The sequence below is a fragment of the Schistocerca serialis genome, chromosome 2 (assembly GCF_023864345.2).
Source record: "Schistocerca serialis cubense isolate TAMUIC-IGC-003099 chromosome 2, iqSchSeri2.2, whole genome shotgun sequence".
In the NCBI taxonomy this organism is placed as follows: Eukaryota; Metazoa; Arthropoda; class Insecta; order Orthoptera; family Acrididae; genus Schistocerca; species Schistocerca serialis.
The window spans coordinates 824,216,911-824,237,132 of record NC_064639.1 but is presented as its reverse complement, the minus strand read 5'-3'; the positions used below and the strand labels follow the sequence as shown (position 1 = coordinate 824,237,132).

At 40.7% G+C, this 20,222-nt stretch overlaps 1 protein-coding gene across 1 annotated transcript in view; it reads left to right on the top strand.

Annotated features, from left to right (window-relative positions):
• LOC126458073 (rho-related GTP-binding protein RhoE-like) overlaps positions 1-19,929 on the top strand; it is a 283,060-nt gene extending 263,131 nt beyond the window's left edge. Inside the window, exons 4-5 of the mRNA XM_050094887.1 lie at positions 9,902-10,036; positions 14,434-19,929. Coding sequence (XP_049950844.1) covers positions 9,902-10,036; positions 14,434-14,667 — 369 coding nt within the window. The 3' untranslated portion in view covers positions 14,668-19,929. The remainder of the gene's footprint in view (positions 1-9,901; positions 10,037-14,433) is intronic.
• Positions 19,930-20,222: the final 293 nt, after the last annotated feature.

Sequence of the window (20,222 nt, the reverse complement as noted above, 5' to 3'; positions counted from 1 at the left end):
GGTTCCACGTTGGTTAATAAACTGACACACAGATGTGTTGTGCAGAGTGAATAGCGAGTAAATTTTCCTTGTTTTCTATCTTCCCTGGTTCCGGCTCTAGAGGAAGAATGGGCTGCCATTCCTCCACAAATATCCAATTACGTCACTGAATGTGTCCCCAGCTAAGGTCAAGCTCTCATAAAAGTGAAATGTGGACATACTCCATATTAATATCGAGTAATAGGTTTCCGGATAATGTTGATCAAATAGTGTGTTCTTGGTGTAGAATTGTCCCTGCAGCAAGAGTGGGATCGAGGTACTGTGATCTGACGATCATTATGAAGAACTGTCTTTCACACGTCATCGCTAGCTGAGCGAGAGCTAAGACCTGCTAACACAAATAAATCTCGCGATCTGCATGAATGGATGCTTGTTGTTTAAGACCGTGTGCGTGGAGAATCTGGAGGAGGCTTTTATCCAACATTAGATGCCCAATGGGTGAGCATAATGATGATGATGATGATAATGATATGATGATGATGATGAATGAGATGAAGGTATTTGGAGGGACAGCAAATAATGCGTCGTGCTTGTGTTGAATTTATCGAGGCAGAGTAAGCGTACACTGAGGAGCCAAAGAAACTGGTACATCTGCCCAACATCGTATAGGGGCCTCGCGAGCACGCAAAAAGTGCCGCAACACATGCACTCGACTAATGTCTGAAGTATTGCTGGAGGGAACTGTCACCATGAATTCTGCAGGCCTGTCCGTAAATCCGTAAGAGTACGAGGGGGTGGAGATCTCTTCTGAACAGAACGTTGCAAGGCATCCCAGATATGCCCAATAATGTTCATGTCTGGGGAGTTCGGTGGCCAGCGGAAGTGTTTAAGCTCAGAAGAGTGTTCCTGAAACCACTCTTTAGCAATTCTGGACGTATGGGGTGTCGCATTGTCCTTATAGAATTGGCCAAGTCAATCGGAATGCTCAATGGACATGAATAGTTGCAGGTGACCAGACAGGATGATTACGCACCTGTTATGTGTCAAGAGTGGTATCTACACTGATCATGGGTCATATATGACTCCAACTGCACACGCCCCCCACCGTCACAGAACCTCCATCAGCTTGAAAAGTCCCCAGCTGATATGCGGGGTCCATGGATTCATGAGGTTGTCTCCATACCCATACACGTCCACCCACTCAATACAATTTGAAACGAGAGTCGTCCAACCAGGCAGCTTGTTTCCTGTCATCAACAGTACAATGTCGGTGCTGACGGACCCAGGCGAGGAGTAAAGCTTTGTGTCGTGCAGTCATTAAGGGTACACGGGTGGGCCTTCGGCTCCGAAAGCCCATATCGATGATGTCTTCAGTCGTCGTTGGTCCCTTTCATGCAGGATCTTTTATTGGCAGCTGCATTGACGGACATTTTGTTTTACCGGATTCCTGATGTTCACGGTACATTCGTGAAATGGTCGTCCGGAAAATCCCCGTATCACCGCTACCTCGGAGATGCTGTTCCCATAGCTCGTGCGCCGACTACAACTCCACGTTGAAACTCACTTATATCTAGATAGCCTACCGGGAGAATCCCCATTTCACCGCTACCTCAGAGATGCTGTTCCCATCGCTCGTGCCCGACTACAACACCACGTTGAAACTCACTAATATCTAGACAACCTAGCATAAAAGCAGCAGTAAACGATCTAACAACTGCGCGAGGCACCTGTCTTATGTAGGCGTTCCCGACCGGAGCGCCGTATTCTGCCTGTTTAGATATGTCTGTATTTGAATACACATGCCTATACCAGCTTCTTTGGCGGTTCAATGTATGTATCTCGGAGGTAAAGTCGTACAACGCACCTGTTGAAATATAGAGAAACAAATGGCAGTGACTGTGTTTTACTAAAGGCAAAAATTTGACATACGTGTGAAATTTTGGTCCGACAGGGACTACACGCTCTACAATAGCTCAGAAGTGTTGTAAAGGCGCCTGTACTCCGCAAAATGTTAACACGTGTGTGGCTGTTTGTGTACTGCGGAATGTATAGAGCTCATGCGGTTGATTAAGAAAGGCGCGCACGCAGCGAAAATTGCCCGTTGAGACGGCGCCGACAGGAGGCTCTCGGCGCTCCTTTTATGGGCCCACTTTCACTGGGGCGCGTGCCCTTCTCTGACCCACAACAAGCAAGGCAGCGGCGCCGTCAGATCCTCAGCTCTGGTAACCATGTGCCACCGTGGCGCGGCATCTCATCTGTCGGTTGCGATGCAGCGGACGGAGGACAGTGTCGTGTTTCTCAAGGAGAGAATATATAAATTTAACTCTTAGTTAATCTTTTCTGAAAGTATTTAACTGAGATGTACCCTTGTACGGAGGTGGATGATAAACAGTACAGACAAGAAGACAACAGAAGATTGTTAAATGTAATGGTAGACAGTTTAGATAGGTCGATCGTATAAATGATAGGAAATTTATGTCACATTTGGAGTAACGGAAGGGATCACTTGGGTGAAAACATTTTAAATAATCAAGGAATTAAAAACAAAATGTCGCGTGGCTAGGGCCTCCCGACGGGTGTCTCGTTCGACGGGTGCAGGTCGTTCAAGTTGACGCCACTTCGGCGACCTGCACGTCGATGGGAATGAAATAATGATGATTAGGACAATGCAACAACCAGTCCGTGAGCGGAGAAAATCTCCGACCCAGCCGGGAATCGAACCCCGGCCCTTAGGATTGACATTCTGTCACGCTGACAACCTTTTTTTTTTTTTTTAATCTCATTTTGTTCGTTCCGTTCGTTGCATGAGCTTGGGGCGGACGTCGCAAGACACCCGTTTCAGTTCGTCGTTGATCCATTAACTCAGTTTTTTAATTACAGAAGGTAGCTAACCCTCTGACCGAACACGCTGAGTTACCGTGCCGGCACCAATCAGCTACCGGGGGCGGACAATCAAGGAATGATCAGTGTGGTAATGGAGCGAACCCTGTGTTATTCAATTTGTGCTCAGAGAGGTTCAAATGGCTCTGAGCACTATGGGATTCAACTGCTGAGGTCATTAGTCCCCTAGAACTTAGAACTAGTTAAACCTAACTAACCTAAGGACATCACAAACATCCATGCCCGAGGCTGGATTCGAACCTGCGACCGTAGCGGTCTCGCGGTTCCAGACTGCAGCGCCTTTAACCGCACGGCCACTTCGGCCGGCCTGCTCAGAGAGTATCTTTCGGGAAGCACTGATGAGACAGAAAATGGCGGATAGGTTAATGGAGTCTTCTTCAAAAACATTTGCTATGCTCATGGTACACTGAAAAAAAAAATGGTTCAAATGGCTCTGAGCACTATGGGACTTAACTTCTAAGGTCATCAGTCCCCTAGAACTTAGAACTACACTTAAACCTAACTAACCTAAGGACATCACACACATCCATGCCCGAGGCAGGATTCGAACCTGCGACCGTAGCGGTCACGCGGTTCCAGACTGTAGCGCCTTTAACCGCTTGGCCACACCGGCCGGCTCATGGTACACTGAGGTGGCAAAAGTCATAGAATAGCGATTTGCATGTATACAGGGTGGTCCATTGATCTTGCCAAATATCTTACGGAATAAGCGTCAAACTAAAAAACTACAAAGAACGAAACTTGTCTAGCTTAAAGGGGGAAACTAGATGGCGCTATGGATGGCCCGCTAGATGGCGCTGCATTAGGTCAAACGGATATCAACTGCGTTTTTTTAAATAGGAATCCCACCATTTTTTATTATATATTCGTGTAGTACGTAAAGAAATATGTGTGTTTTAGTTGGACCACTTTTCTCGCTTTGTGATAGATGGCGCTGTAATAGTCACAAACACATGGCTCACAATTTTAGACGAACAGTTGGCAACAGCTAGGGTTTTTAATTTAAAATACAGAACGTAGGTACGTTTGAACATTTTATTTCGGTTGCTCCAATGTGATACATGTACCTTTGTGAACTTATCATTTCTCAGAACGCATGTTGTTACAGCGTGATTACCTGTAAATATCATATTAATGCAATAAATGCTCAAAATGATGTCCGCCAACCTCAATGAATTTGGCAATACGTGTAACGACATTCCTCTCAACAGCGAGTAGTTCGCCTTCCGTAATGTCCGCACATGCATTGACAATGCGCTGACGCATGTTGTCAGGCGTTGTCGGTGGATCACGGTAGCAAATATCCTTCAACTTTCCTCACAAAAAGAAATCCGGGAACGCCAGATCCGGTGAAGGTGCGGGCCATGGTATGGTGCTTCGACGACCAAACCACCTGTCATGAATTATGCTATTCAATACCGCTTCAACCGCACGCGAGCTATACGCCGGACATCCATCATGTTGGAAGTACATCGCCATTCTGTCATGCAGTGAAACATCTTGTAGTAACATCGGTAGAATATTATGTAGGAAATCAGCATACAAGCACCATGTAGATTGCCATCGATAAAATGGGGGCCAATTATCCTTCCTCCCATAATGCCGCGCCATCGTTAACCCGCCAAGGTCGTTGATGTTCCACTTGCTGCAGCCATCGTGCATTTTCCGTTGCCCAATAGTGCATATTATGCCGGTTTACGTTACCGCTGTTGGTGAATGACGCTTCGTCGTTAAATAGAACGCGTGCAAAAAATCTGTCATCGTCCCGTAATTTCTCTTGTACCCAGTGGCAGAACTGTACACGACGTTCAAAGTCGTCGCCATGCAATTCCTGGTGCATAGAAATATGGTACGGGTGCAATCGATGTTGATGTAGCATTCTCAACACCGACGTTTTTGAGATTCCCGATTCTCGCGCAGTTTGTCTGCTACTGATGTACGGATATGCCGCGACAGCAGCTAAAACACCTACTTGGGCATCATCATTTGTTGCAGGTCGTGGCTGACGTTCACATGTGGCTGAACACTTCCTGTTTCCTTAAATAACGTTAACTATCCGGCGAACGGTCCGGACACTTGTATGATGTCGTCCAGGATACCGAGCAGCATACATAGCACACGCCCGTTGGGCATTTTGATCACAACAGCCATACATCAACACGATATCGACCTTTTCCGCAATTGTTAAAATTCCATTTCAACACGGGTCATGTATCACGAAGCAAATACCGTCCGCACTGGCGGAATGTTACGTGATACCACGTACTTATACGTTTGTGAGAATTACAGCGCCACCTATCACAAAGCGAAAAATGTGGTCCAACTAAAACATTCATATTTCTTTACGTACTACACGAATATGTAATAAAAAATGTCGGTTCCTATTTTACAATACGCAGTTGATATCCGTTTGATCTACGGCAGCGCCATCTAGCGGGCCAACCATAGCTCCATCTGGTTTCCCCCTTCAAGCTAGATGAGTTTCGTTCTTTGTAGTTTTTTCGTTTGATGCTTATTTCGTGAGATATTTGGCCCGGTCACGATCAATGGATCACTCTGTACACAAGGTATAAAATGGCAGTGCATTGTCGGAGCTGTCATTTGTACTTAAGTGATTCATGTGAATGGATTCCGACGTGATTATGGCTCCACGGCGTGATTTAACAGATACTGATCGTGTACATTCTATTTCGGAAGTTGTGTTCCGTTAGGGAATTCAATCTTCCAGTGTCAAGCGTCTGTTGAAAATACCAAATTTCAGGCATTACCTCTCACCGCGAACACTGCAGTGGCCAACGGCCTTCTCTTAGCGACAGAGAGCAGCGGCGTTTGCGTAGAGTAGTCAGTGCCAACAGACAAGCAGCAATGTGTGAAATAACCACACAAATCTATCTGGGACGTATGACGGACATATCCGTTAGGACAGTGCTGCAAAATTTGGCGTTACTGGGCTATGGCAGCAGACAACCAACGCAGGGTCCCTTTCCTAATAGAACGACATCGCCTGCAGCATCTGTCCTGGGCCTGTGGCCATGTCGGTTGGATCCTAACGACTAGAAAACCGTGGCCTGGTAAGATGAGTTCCGATTTCAGTTGGTAAAGGCTGATAATAGGATTAAAGTGTGGTGCAGGCCCCACGAAGCCATTGACCCAAGTTGTCAACAAGGCGCTGTGCAAGCTGGTGATGACTCCATAATGGTGTGGCCTGAGTTTACGTCGAACAGTCTGGATCTTGTAGCCCAACTGAACTGATCACTGTCTGGAAAAGGTTATGTTCGACTACTCGGAGATCATTTGCAGGGATTGATGGGCTTCGTGTTCCGAAACAAAGGTGGAATTTTTATGGATGACAGTGCGCCTTGTCACTGGGCCACAATTGTTCACAATTTGTTTGAATAATAGTCTGGGCAGTTGGAACGAATGATCTGGCCACCCAGATTACACGACGTGAACCCCGTCTAACATTTATTAGGCATAATCGAGAGGGTATTCGTGCACAAAATCCTGCACCGATAACACTTTTGCCATTATGCACGGCTATAGAGGCAGCATGGCTCAATATTTTCTCAGGGGACTTCCAACGACGTATTGAGTCCATGCCACGTCGAATTGGTGCACCACGTCAGGCAAAAGGAGGCCTGTCATGATATTATCGCCTCAGTGTACAGTATTGATTGCAGTCAATTTAGATGATCTACAATAGCTCGTAAACGCAATAGGAGACTTCAGAAGTAATCCAGATCTGAACATCAACGCCAAAAAGAGAAAAACGTTTTAGTGTTGTTCAAATGGTTCAAGTGGCTCTGAGCACTATGGGACTTAACATCTGAGGTCATCAGTCCCCTACAACCTAGAACGGATTAATTCTAACTAACTTAAGGACATCACACACACATCCACGCCCGAGGCAGGATTCGAACCTGCGACCGTAGCAGTCGCGCGGTTCCGGACTGAAGCGCCTAGAACCACTCGGCCACCGCGGCCGGCTATAGTGTTCACACGGCACGCTGACTCCTGTACAGTTGCGAATCTACGAGCTATTGGCTTCTTATAACAAAGAATAGACGAGATTAAGTACATTGGAAAGTGTCTCTGTGGAAACTGAAGATCACACATGGAGATACGATGTACATCTGGTTTCATAAACTCACGTACAGAGTGTTTCACAATTCATGTTACACACTTCTAGAGGCTGTAGAGGGGCTTAGTAGATCAAGTTTTACATGGGAACCCATGTTCGTAAATTCAACCAAATACCTAGGAACAACTTAAATTCGAGAAAACACACAGAAAATATCGTGGGGAGGGCGAACCAAAGACTGCGTTTTACTGGCAGAACACTTAGAAGATGGAACAGATGCGCTAAAGACAGTGCCTACGCTACGCTTGTACGTCATCTTTTGGTGTGCTGCTGCTCGATGTGGGATCCTTACCAGACAGGATTAACGGAATGTACCGAGAAAGTTCAAAGAAGGGCAGAATGTTTCGTATTATCGAGAAATAGGGGAGCGAGTGTCACGGACATGATACTGAATATGGGGTGGACATCACTGAAACAAAGGCGTTTCTTGTAGAGGCGGGATCTTCTCACAAACTTCAACCACTCACTTTCTCCTCCGAGTGTGAAAATATTTTGTTGACGCCGACCTTCACAGGGAGAAACGATCATCATAATAACATATGGGAAATCAGAGCTCACACGGAAGGATGTAGGTGTTCGTTTCTCCACACGCTGTTAAAGAGTGGAATAACAGAATTATTGTGATAGTGGGTCGATGAAACCTCTGCCACCTGCTTAAATGTGATTTGCAGAGTAGCCATGTAGATGTAGAAGATGTCTTCCAAGTACGCTACAGAGCGTCAAGTTATAGGCGTCGGTGCCTGTAAATATACGTATATGCAATGAGATTCCTTGATGATGTGACAAACTTCCGAGGAGGACGTACAAGGATAAATATATCAATTTGAGGTAGGGATCTCTGTACCGGAAACGAACGAGCCGAATGTTGTAAGCACAAACCCTTTTGATACCTCTGACAGTGGAATACATGCACTGGTACTGTTGTTGCTAAGAATGTGGGGCATGAAAGCTTCAGATGCTGTAGAAAGGACCAAGAAAAGAGAAATGTCTAGTAAACTTGGGCTCTAAAATGCGTACCTGAGGAGCTACGAACACTTGTTAGCCATGTTATCTCCTCTATTCAATAAGTGCTTGTAGTTCTTAAGGTATGAATTTTAGAGACCACGTTTAGTAAACACTTTTTCTTGTTTTGGACAATACTACCACCTCTGAAAGTTGCGTACACAAGATTCTTAGCAACAGCAGTATCGGTATACGTGTTCCACTGTTGCTTGTAACTTTCGGCCAGAGACCCTTACCTCATATTGAAGCATTAACCCGTCTCCAAGATTCTTCAAATCCTGTAATATCATCACAGAACCACATTATATAGGCACTGGCGCCTGTAACTTTGACGCTCTGCATCGTCGTCGGATACGTTTCTGGACATGTGTTCCTATGTAAAGTTTGTTCTACTAAGTCCCTTCTACAACCTCTGGAAACGTGTAATTTGGATTGTGAAACCACCTGTATATTGCATCAAACCGGAGAAAACAGAACGGCGGATGCAACGTATTTACCACGGCTATTTACAATCTTGATCCTGCCTTGTCTCCATTGGTCTATGCTACACAGACCCGCAAGGTTATCTGGTGTTACTGCTGTTAACATATGACATGAGCTCATACTTGCTTCGATTTATTTTAGCATATGTGATGCCCTAATCGTGCCACCTAAAACCCACTTACCAACAGTGCGGCTGGTCCCGTCGGCGGTTCGAATCCTCCCTCGGTCGTGGGTGTGTGTGTTTGTCCTTAGGATAATTTAGGTTAAGTTGTGTGTAAGCTTAGGGACTGATGACCTTAGCAGTTAAGTCCCATAAGATTTCAGACACACACTTACCAACACTATACTGGTCAATCTGAAGATGCATTGCGTTAGGCGAAACACGCATCATGAATAAATAAAGCAATAAAAGCAATTCGGCAACCAGTAAACCACAATGTCTTAGTTATTCCGCCTTATCTTCATCGATGTGCAACTTGTCCAAGTAACGGCAAATAGAAAGGCTTGCACAAGGCGGCAGAACAACCTAAGGAGGGAGTGCCCAGCCAGTAATGCCATACGGTGCTTTTATTTCATAGTGAATGCGCACATATTTTACCTGAGGGCGCTGCATTCCTTATGTATCTTGTTTTATAAGTTTTACATCTTTGTTCCTATGCACAAGATATTAATCAGTAGGTCACTTGTTTATTTTTCACATCAAAACCCATCTGTACATCTTTCATATACATTGCACAGATGCATCCAGAAACATAATAATGAATTCTGTGCACCAAAACAATCTCTCTGAGGAACTCACTGTAAGGAAAATCCGTAATATAATCGGTAAAATACCTGTCCACCCTGTATAGGACAGTGTTACCAGAACATCACAACAAAGAGCAGTAATCTGAGCCAGGGTCGACAGAGCTTTGATAGTACAATGAGAGTCTTGTATCTGTTCGTGACAGAGATGGAAGAAGCACCCTGACTGCCCCAATTGGCTGCCAGTGTCAGTGTTTTATGCTTGTAATTGGATGCAGAGAGCGGCAGCACTGCAACGAGAAGCTAGTGTGGCTGTCAATAAAAGCGTTCTTTGTGTGTTCAGTGGTGCCATGTGAAGAGGTGTGACTGTTTGTCTGAGCTTCTTCTAACAGCGTTGTCTCTGTACTATTACCAGTAGATGTGACAGCACTGCATCAGCACATTGTAGTCCTTTGTGAAGGCTAATAACTGTAGTGAATGCTCTCGTAGTGGTGACCAGCTTGGCTGCAACTCAATGGTGATAGTGTTTAGCTACCAGTAACAAGATTGTGTATTTTGTAATGATACCTATACGAGTCTGACAGCATTGTGCCAACTTACCGGTGACCGTGCTAGTTTTCCAGTAACAGAGTTGCCTTATTTTTCTTGCAGTGGTACCCTGAGATCCGGCAACACTGCGATAATACACCGGTGATCCTGTGTGGCTGCCAGAGTGACCTCCGCACAGACCCTACCACCGTCTCCAGCCTCGCCAAGCAGAGGCGCACACCTGTCTCCTCTGAACAGGTGAGGACCACAAGTTGTCGCCCTCTGATGATACTGTAGTGGACAGTGCAGATTTGGTTTTATATTAGAGCTGATGCTGACAAACATACTTATTGATTCCTATTTGTACTTTACCACTGTTGCCTGTAACGATCAATATGTTGCATGTCAGGCATGACTGGTTAAATGCTGTACAGTTATCTAATTGCCTGAAGCAATGTTTGTAATTCTGGTTATTATGAGATACCCTTTTTTTTGTCATATATGGATCAAAGGAGGAAACAGTTTCGCATCCGCATCGTTCTTCAAGCCAGTAGTATCTTAACATGCCACATGTGGTCCCCACCAAAAAGTGCCAGGAAATACATGACAAAATAGGTCCTCCTCAGATGCCTGCTTAGAAGAATTTTTCCCAGGCAAGCATATGTTATACTGCAGATTGCTTAAAGAAATTCCTTGACTTGCTACTTTGGCTGAAGCCCAGTTAAGATGTAGGCTTAATCTATGTAATTTTTTCTTAAATTGTGCATGTCTAAGCTACTGGCCACATATTCTAGGGGAGGAAAACCAATCTGATTTACAATGGTGTGATGTCCTTCAATTCATGAAGAAGGACACTAGGTTGGCTCCTGCAATGTGCCTATGACTAATTCCCTGTCTCATACTTCTCAGAATACACCACACAGTCAAAAGTATGTGCATGTGGTATTTCCACCCTTCGTCGTTGTGACAGCTTGAACTCTGCTCAAGACACCTTCTATGAAGTGTTAGAATGTATCTGGAGGAATGGTAGACCATTGTTCCAGAGAAGGTAGTGATTTTGGTTGTTGAATTCTGAAACAAAGTCGACTTTCGAACTTATCCTGAAGGCCTTCTGTTGGGTTCGCATATGAACTTTGGCCATGGCAGTCATTTGCAAGGCATTATTGACAACAAACCATTGTCTTACTGTAGAAGATGCTTCATGATAGGTTGCATAGTCATACTTGTAATCTAACCCTACCGCATGTCACTATTAAAATTCTCTTATTGCACAAATTTTGACAGCTTCAAGAGGTATAAGATATTCAAAAGAATAACTTTTTACTTATCTCCATTATCTCATTGTTGTTGTTGATGGCTGAAAGTTTTGTCTAAGGGTACATTCTTGCAGCTGAAATTTCGATTTTGTAGGTTCCCGATGACTAAATAACTCATGAAGATTTTCCTGTATTTTTCTTGAATTATACTCTTTGTCACATCTTTCTACACCACACTGTTTTTACATTTTCCACATTCAAAATAACCAATAATTACATTGTTGGTGACAAACTTAGAAAACATCTACTTCCATTAGAGGCACGCCCACCACTCCTTACATTCTGCAATACTCACATTATTCCAAAGAGTTTTCAAAGCAAAAGAGTTTACAAACTTTCTTTACCAAAGAAGAATCTTCGCTAAAATACATCATTATTTTGTAAATCAAACTAGAAATAAATTTAATAACTACCATTAGATTGTGCAATTAATAATATGAATTTTATATATGCCACAAATTTTGTAATTTTAATTAACTTTAAAAGAAGAGTAATTTTAACTGTCAGTACATATCGATTGTAATACATTAATTTCTTTTTTATACATTTTTACCTGAAATATAATACATCATATACAAAATCATATGAATTCCTTTGATGAAACAGCTGAGATAATTTTAATGTATGCAAGAATCGATAGTATACATGGTATTGCTTATCGCTGTAAAAAAAGTTAATGTTAGAGGAGGGTGATTCATTATATGCTCATACAAGCAATCAATGTCTCTGAACTGTTTCTCTGCTGTACATATTACATAATGCTGTAAAATGAGTTCATGTCCTTCCACATGTAGCATTTTCGTAACCATGATTGGAGGACTACACCCGAACCACAAAAAACACCCCCATCCAGAACGCCACGAATTGTGTACTTATCTGTTGGCACCACACATGGTGGCAGGTAACGTTCCCCATGCATTCACAAAGCCCAAACGTTTCAATCAGATTGCCGCAGGGCTTGATTTAGTGTGATTTACCACTCGAAATCACTCTCCAGTGACGTCACTCTTTACACCCATTCAAGCATCACTAAGTATTGACTACAGAAATTCGTAGTTATGCGCCATTCTTTTTAACTCCCTATGTACAATCACTTTGCTAACTGGATTGCTCTTAGAACTGTGGAACTCAAGACTTATTCAGTCTGCTGTTTTCATCCAATTTTTTACAGTTATCCTCTGCCCATCAGTGTATCAGGTCTAGATGGTCTTCATTAAGTGTTGATTGTTGCTTCATGTTTGCTCTTAACAGTTACATCAGCAATAGTCGATATGGGCAAGTTCAGAAGGATTGAAATGTCCCTGATGGATTTATCAGTTACGTGACATCCACCGCCATGTCCATATTCCGAGTTACTGAGCTACCCCTAACCGGCGCATTGTACTGTTACTGCTTCCCTACTAACAACACAATACTTCCCACCTCTTTTTATATTGGCATGTCCACCTCTTGTGGCATCTAGTGATCAGTTCCACATTACAGAGGGTATCTGCACATTTATGATCAGATGGTGTAAGCTAGTGTTCCATCTCTAATGAACTTATTACTAAATGAATTTTTCGGCTGCAGATTGTCTGCACTTTCTGCAGGCTATGTTTCCTTGTATGTACATTTGTAACAAGTAGGACAATATTGCATGTTGAAAGTGGTAGTGGTAACAGTGGCTCATAGTTGTAGCTTGTAATAGTAGCTTGTAGTTACTGACTGTGTGAATGGTGTGTTCTGAGACGATGTTCACACAGCCACATAATATAGTTTTGAGATGTTACTGTAAAAGCCATTTTTGTAGAGTAATGAGCTAGTGGGATCCGAGCACTAATAGTTGTTGAACACACACAACATAGCCAGCTGTTTCATAAATAATGGCTGCATCTCCAGCCAACAAGCAAGCAGCTCTCCTGTAATGTCTAGTAGTCTCTCATACATTGAAGGCTTTGTATGACTGCACTCTTCCCAATCCACCAATTCAGCAGCCGGCCACTGTGGCCGAGCTGTTCTAGGCGCTTCAGTCCAGAACCGAGCTGCTGCTGTGGTCGCAGGTTCGAATCCTGTCTTGGGTATGGATGTGTGTGATGTCCTTAGGACAGTTAGATTTACTTAGTTCTAAGTCTAGGGTACTGATGACCTCAGATGTTAAGTCCCATAGTGCTTAAAGCCATTTGAACCAACCAGCAATTCGGGAAATCATGTTCTCTGATATCAGCATCAAAATGTGATTCAGCCTTGCCATGCTCCAACCATAATCAATGTGTGACTGCTAGTGAGATATTCTCTAACATTTTTGTTATTACTTCACGGAGGATGTTACATTAATTTCCTCCACTGAGTGTTTGAGGCAGAAGATACAGCCAAGTCACATGGTTGTGAATAATACTAAGTCACATATTTATGGTAAATCCCTATAGTTGGTGGAACGCATGAGTTGCCTAATGATTTTCCAACTTACAGGAATGGCTCTAAGGTCTGTTGAATATTTCTTCCCTTGCGAATTTAGCCTCATCAGTAAACCAAACAAATCTTTGGAAGTATTGGGCTAATACTTAGGTGGATGCAAGCCCGTCCTTTACAGGACTTTTCACACATTGAAGCTCCAGATATTTAGTCCATTGGCCACAGATCTTGTGCTGATGCTGGGCTTGTCCTCACTTCACTGTAACACAGCTTCCTCAAAATGGTTCACACACTACATGGTCTAGGGATCTTATTTCATTAAGACGGCCATCAAGTCTTTGAAATGTGACATGATTCGATAACCTGTTCCCTGGAAACTGTTCTGCACACAGACTCCTTGCTCTTCAACAGTTGCATCGAGCCTCCCCATCAATGAGACACATGACAGCTAATTTGGTTTGAGTATAATGAGTCTTCATGAAGCTTTAGACATCAGTAGAAAATTCTATGCAAGCATATCATAATCAATAATAATGTAATTGTTTGTCCAGGAATATGGACACTACTAACAGTAAAGGGAACTTACCCATCTAGCAGTAAGATGTAACTGTGCTGCAAACTAGATTTCATTGTTCCCATGTCTTTTTGAACACGAAACAGTGAAAACGACTGGGGACGTTGGCTTAATGGAAGTCCAGCATCAAATATCCTTTTCTCCCCTGGTAATTACAAATTAGTATATGTTGTATTTTTTACACACTATATCTGTGTGTGTGTGTGTGTGTGTGTGTGTGTGTGTGTGTGTGTGTGTGTGTGTGTGTGTGCAAGTATGGGCATCTATGACAGAGAGAGAGAGAGAGAGAGAGAGAGAGAGAGAGAGAGAGAGAAATTAAATGAGTATATGTGTTTGTAACCACCTGATGATAAGTCCGCTATTTTCTCCAACAGGCAGTGTCAGTTAGCCGGACAATCGGTGCGACGACCTATGTGGAGACATCTGCAAAAGGCGCGATCAAGGCAGTGCGAGATGCCTTTGAAGTTGCAGCACTGGCGGCCCTAGGCAAGCTGAACAAGAACCACGCACTGATGCTCCAGCAGCGTGCCAAGGGGCACCCCTGCAAGAGCAAGCTGGACCTTCGTGCTGAGCTCAAGGGCCGTGCCAAGAGCTGCTGCCTCATGTGATGGTTCGCCAGAGGCGAGCCCACCCACCCGTCCACCTCATGCTCGCCACCCGAGGGAGACCTGCACAACACAAACTTCTGAACGATCATCTCTGTTTGCAGGTCCAGTGTTCGGCCAAAAAATTGAAACTAAAGTAACCACCGCTCTGGGAGCAGCACACTGAGACCTGCTTCTCAAAGGAGCAATCTGTAGGAGATGAACCTCAGAACAATAGTCTTTGTTGATAGCATGTGTATTTGGCCAAAGACATGAAATTGATATGACACACTGGAGCGTGACACACTAGATACCTCTTCTTCAATGGACCCTGATCTCATTTCCAGTCAGGTCTGCAGTCAGCTTGCCAAAAAAGGAAATGACAACTATAAAGCTGTAAGAACTTGAACTGTATCCTATGTAGCATTGTTGTTACTTCAAGGAGGATTGCCCACTTGTACTTAGACTCCTGGTGTCTATCTGCCACTGTGCTGTAAACAATATATGTCAATATTATGTTTCTCCAGAGATGACCCATTCCTCCAATCTCCAGCCTCTCTGAATCACGATTGTTACACTAACATAGGCACCTCTAGCTTTCTGGAGCAAGCTATCGACTTAGGGGTGTCTGGAATCATAAAAACCATGATTGCATGACCATTCATCAATGCCTGGCTGCGTATGCAAAGTAAAGATCCAGTTATATTGCTACTCATCTGTCAATGAAAACCATTCAGGACACCACGTTTTGGCTTAATATTATTCATCATGTGTCTGTTGTTTCACAAAAATAATGGCACTTTGTATCCACAATATCATTTAAATTAAAATATTTACATTTCTTTGTTATCTTCTCTCAGTAGAAAATCTGTGTAAATATTTTTTGTATATTATTTCAATTCTAAGGAAAATATTTGCCAGTAATAATTAAATACTTGCAACAGAACAATGTACAATTTATCTATAAATGGAATGTGACATTTTAGGAACTGATCTGCTTCAGATCTTGACACACAATAGCAACCACATCGCTAGTCTGAGCAGCGAGTTCATTAATTTTGAGCCCACACCATCATTGGTCTCTACTGACACTGTCAAAGAAACGTCGTAATTTTGATATTATCATCACTCTAGCTCCATATTTTGACGCCAGTTAATTCTGTTTTGCAGAGACAGGTAGCAAAAAGGGAAGCTGAACCATAGTTCTTAAATTTATAAGCGGCTACATTTCTTCCATAATGCACCTCTCATTATTATGATAATTCGTTAATTTGTTTGTACTGTCATAACTTCAAAAATATCAGAGACAAGGATGGAGATAGCTCTGTAGACATGAGTTAGTATTCTGCAGTGTGAAGACAGACCTTTTCACTATAGTCAACAATATTCTAGTGTTTAATATCTTGTGGTCTTGAAGACATTATGGATTTTGCTACAATACTCATCAGCTTTTTCGTAGTTACTTTGTAGAATTGCCAGAGAATTGATTAAATTAGCTGTATTTGGTGTATGGCTGTGAGGCAGACTCTGAATGTGTTATCTTTGTCTGATAAGTACGATTTTAATGATTTTAAAATGTAATAACAGACAAATGCTGTCAAGGTTCTTATTGTTATTATCAGTACTGGAAATTTTTAAGCAGAACCTTCCTTGTGGAGTATACTACCAATACAGCACCTTTGTGAAATGCCTCTATTAATGCAACTGGTTTCAGAATATGTTCATTCAATGTTGGTATTATATGGGCTAACCTTTTGACCTTTCCCCAAACACAAAACAACACCTTATTTATAGTCTGTGCCTGGCCAGAGGTAACGGCATATATATGATGAAATGGAATAAACACATTGAAAAACCACTTCCATTAATACAGAATTTAAGTTACTGCAGAGGCTGTGTACTGATAATATATGCCAAGTGATAAGCAGTTGCAACTACTACAACCACAGCATGAAGAAAAAATGCTAAAATTGCATCTGTAATGATATATAGTTCATAACACATTCACTTTATTGGTGGTACTGAATTAGTATATCAAGGTTTTAGATATTGTGTATTTTTTAAATTCTTTGTTATTAGTAATTTGTGACAGTCATCAGAAAGATCCATGTGGGAAATATATCTGCAAGTTACGATACTTTTTTTGCATAACAGCTTATAGAAACTGTTATTAATGGAAAAATATTAAAGATAGGAACATTCTGTGTAATTTTTTCTAACAATTACTCATATTTTATTTTTATTTTTGGAGACCATCTGTACGTTTACTAATAAGACGTTTTGTCCATTTTTAGAAAGAATTAAGAACAACCACATAGACACCATACCATACAATAACTGAACAAGCCAATACATCATTAACAACTGACTCGGAGAAGATGTAAGAGCACTCATATGTGCCTGATTATCAATGTTTGGGAAACGTTTTTCAATAGAAATATGCAAGTAATGAAGTACCAGTAGTATGCACTGAAACCAGCATTTTAATTACCATAACATACATTTATTATATTTTTAATTTATTATTGTGTAAGAGGGTTTTATTCATTTTGATTTCACAGTAAAAATTTTATACTCACTACGTGAGAAGTGCTAAAGCCTTATAGTTCTAAATTCCAAAGTAAAGATTTGTCATATTTTGATCCAGTTATCATATGATATATAGTAATGTTAAATCATTAATGAAAGGAAGTTCGCTTGAGACTGAAATTGGAGATCTTTATTTTAGTTTGTTATCTGCTCAAATAAAAAGAGTGTTGTTCCAAAATTATTGTAACTGTTCTACATTATTATCTAATTAAAAGGAAAAATGCTTAAATGCACAATTTTTGTATGTGGAAAATATAACATTTAGATTTGTACTTGAATGTATCTTATATCAATTTAAAAAAAATCTGAGGTAACAAGCGATTTTTGATGTTACCTTCCGTCCTTATATCATAAATACATGTTGTTGTGCGCACATGAATGGATTAGTTGTGAAACTGTTTTAATAAATAGTTATTTACTGAGAGAATATGCTTTTCAGAGATTGTTCACTCTTTTAATACAGAGCTGTGAAGCAAGTAGTTGTCATGTAGCAAAAACATGAGTATTAAAAGATAATTTATCTATAACTTCATATGGATGTTTAAGTAATGCACTGTTACAGAAGGAGAAAATTAGTGTCTTAATTTAACAGATAGATAAATTGAAAGAAAACTTAGTTTTTTATACATGTAAATGTAAATTCAGAGTGTATGTTAATGGTAATATTTGTATCACATTATAATACTCTTCATGAAAAAATGAACTGCTGAAGTAAATGGTCTAGATTTTTAATAGTTATTGTAACGGTGTGTAAAAGAGATGGTTGAGGAGATACTGCAGAGCAGAGTGTTGGAAATGAAATTAGATTTTTGTTTCCTTGGCATGAGTCTCTGATTGTAAGCTGAAATTCAGCTGTAAATGCAAATTATAATTATGAGTGCTATTTTTGTATCAGCAATCTATAGCTAAAGCAAAGTCCTAGGAAGTGTTTCTGTATTGTCTGTAAAAAATTGACATTACAAGGGCAATATTTTTCCATGTGTGAATAAAATTTTAATTAATTCCCCAACTCATTGTAATAGTATGATTAAAGTGACCAGAAATAGTATACCACAGACCAGTAGGCCAACTTGAAAATAGGTGTCAGGTATGGGAATACATTATATCATCTTTCCTTCATCTTTCTTCATATTTTCACCTTAATCATTCTTCTTTGAGTTGTGTGAACTTCAAAACTTGACTGGAGGTTTCATACCAACTAAAAATCTATTCTCATTATAAGTCGTAATTTAGATTGGTCTGTGAAGTAATTATGTAATTCTCTACCACTGCTAAAAGGTACATGACAAAATATCACAAAATCAAGTAGGAATTAATTGTTTCAGCAAATTCTGTGGCAGATTCAAAATTATATGTTCAGTTTAAGATTATCAAGTGAATGTACCTAAAGGAAACATTCGAATTTAGCTGCAAAAGTTAACTGGCTCACTAAAATGTCCTTGATTCAGTCCTAATGGATATCATGTTTTATTAGACTTAACTAAATACAAATTTTTCCAGAGTAAACATCTAAAAAAATATTATTTCTTTCTAGTATGTGAGAAAGCAGAGTACAATGATTGTTCCTGAAACATATCGGCTTTTCCTATTTTACCTTTATTGTGTGTGTGTGTGTGTGTGTGTGTGTGTGTGTGTGTGTGTGTGTGTGTGTGTGTGTGTAATAGCTCTTATCATTTTCCTTCTGGCTGGCAGTATAAGTATACAATGAATTTAAGAATAATGAAGCATATGCTTTGAAATTTCACATGATCCAAATGTTGCCTGAGTTCATATAATAGCTATCATCACAGATCAGTGTCATCTCTAGATACCATAAGATGCATACAAATATGTTATATAAGTTGTATGAAAACAGGGAGTTAATTAGTTATGTCATGTGGATTCACCAAATGCTAGTCAGGAAAACCATACAGATTAATAGTACACTTTTATCTTTGCCATGGTGCTTGTGAAACAGTCACTAAATGACAGGCCACATACAGTGCAGCAGTAAAAGAAATATTGAAACATATCTATCTGAAACAAAATGTGTATTTCCTTGATAGCTGCAGGAAGGTTTTTTTGCTTTTATTGATGTATCAAAAAACTATTTACATTTCCAATGAAAAGTAATTCAAAAGTGATGACTCCCATTTTTAGACATTCACTTTTTGATAATGTTTATATCTTCTGTGAACAGTCTTCAGTTTAATAATTCTTTCCACACATCATAATACATGGCACCTGATGTCAATCAGTAATACAGTTTTTGAATTTCATGTTTTAACCAAAAGAAAAATATTAAAAAATTCTCTGATAGTCTTACATTCCCTAAGTAGTCATGAAAATTTTGAAGTTATCATTTCCTGGTATTAGTTCCATTGTTTTCCCAGTGAATATTACGAGTTAATCTGGCAGTTAAAGCACATGTATTGTCATTGTTGTGCAACTAACAATCTACAGAATGTTTACTGCCAATATAATAGCTATTGGAATTATGAAAAAGTAAGACATTTTTGCAGTGTACATCAAAATCAATTGAGGTGTGTGAGATCTGCTTGTTGTACATGACTGTGCTCCGGTTGATGGATTTACAGTAGGTGTTTCAGAATGTTAATATGTATTTAATATTGAGATATTGTAAAGTGTAATATTGATGGAATTATTTTGTTGTACTTGTTTATGTAATATAATAGTTAATAAAATATGTTACTATAATTTAAAGTGTAACTTCTTTTTATGTTCCTACACACAAGCTCCCTTCTCATCAATAACAATATTTAATATGAAGTCATGATGAGAAAACTGTATTATATTTTCTACAAAATCATAACTATTCACATATATTCAGAATCACACAAAACAAAAATCATAACTACATGTTAATTCTACTGCTTCAACCATATTGACTGTATTATCGGTAGCAACAGCCATCACATTCTCATTGGCTGTACACAGCTCTTCGCAGGTCCTTGAGAATGTTTTAGTGATGGATTGTGATGTTTGTCTTT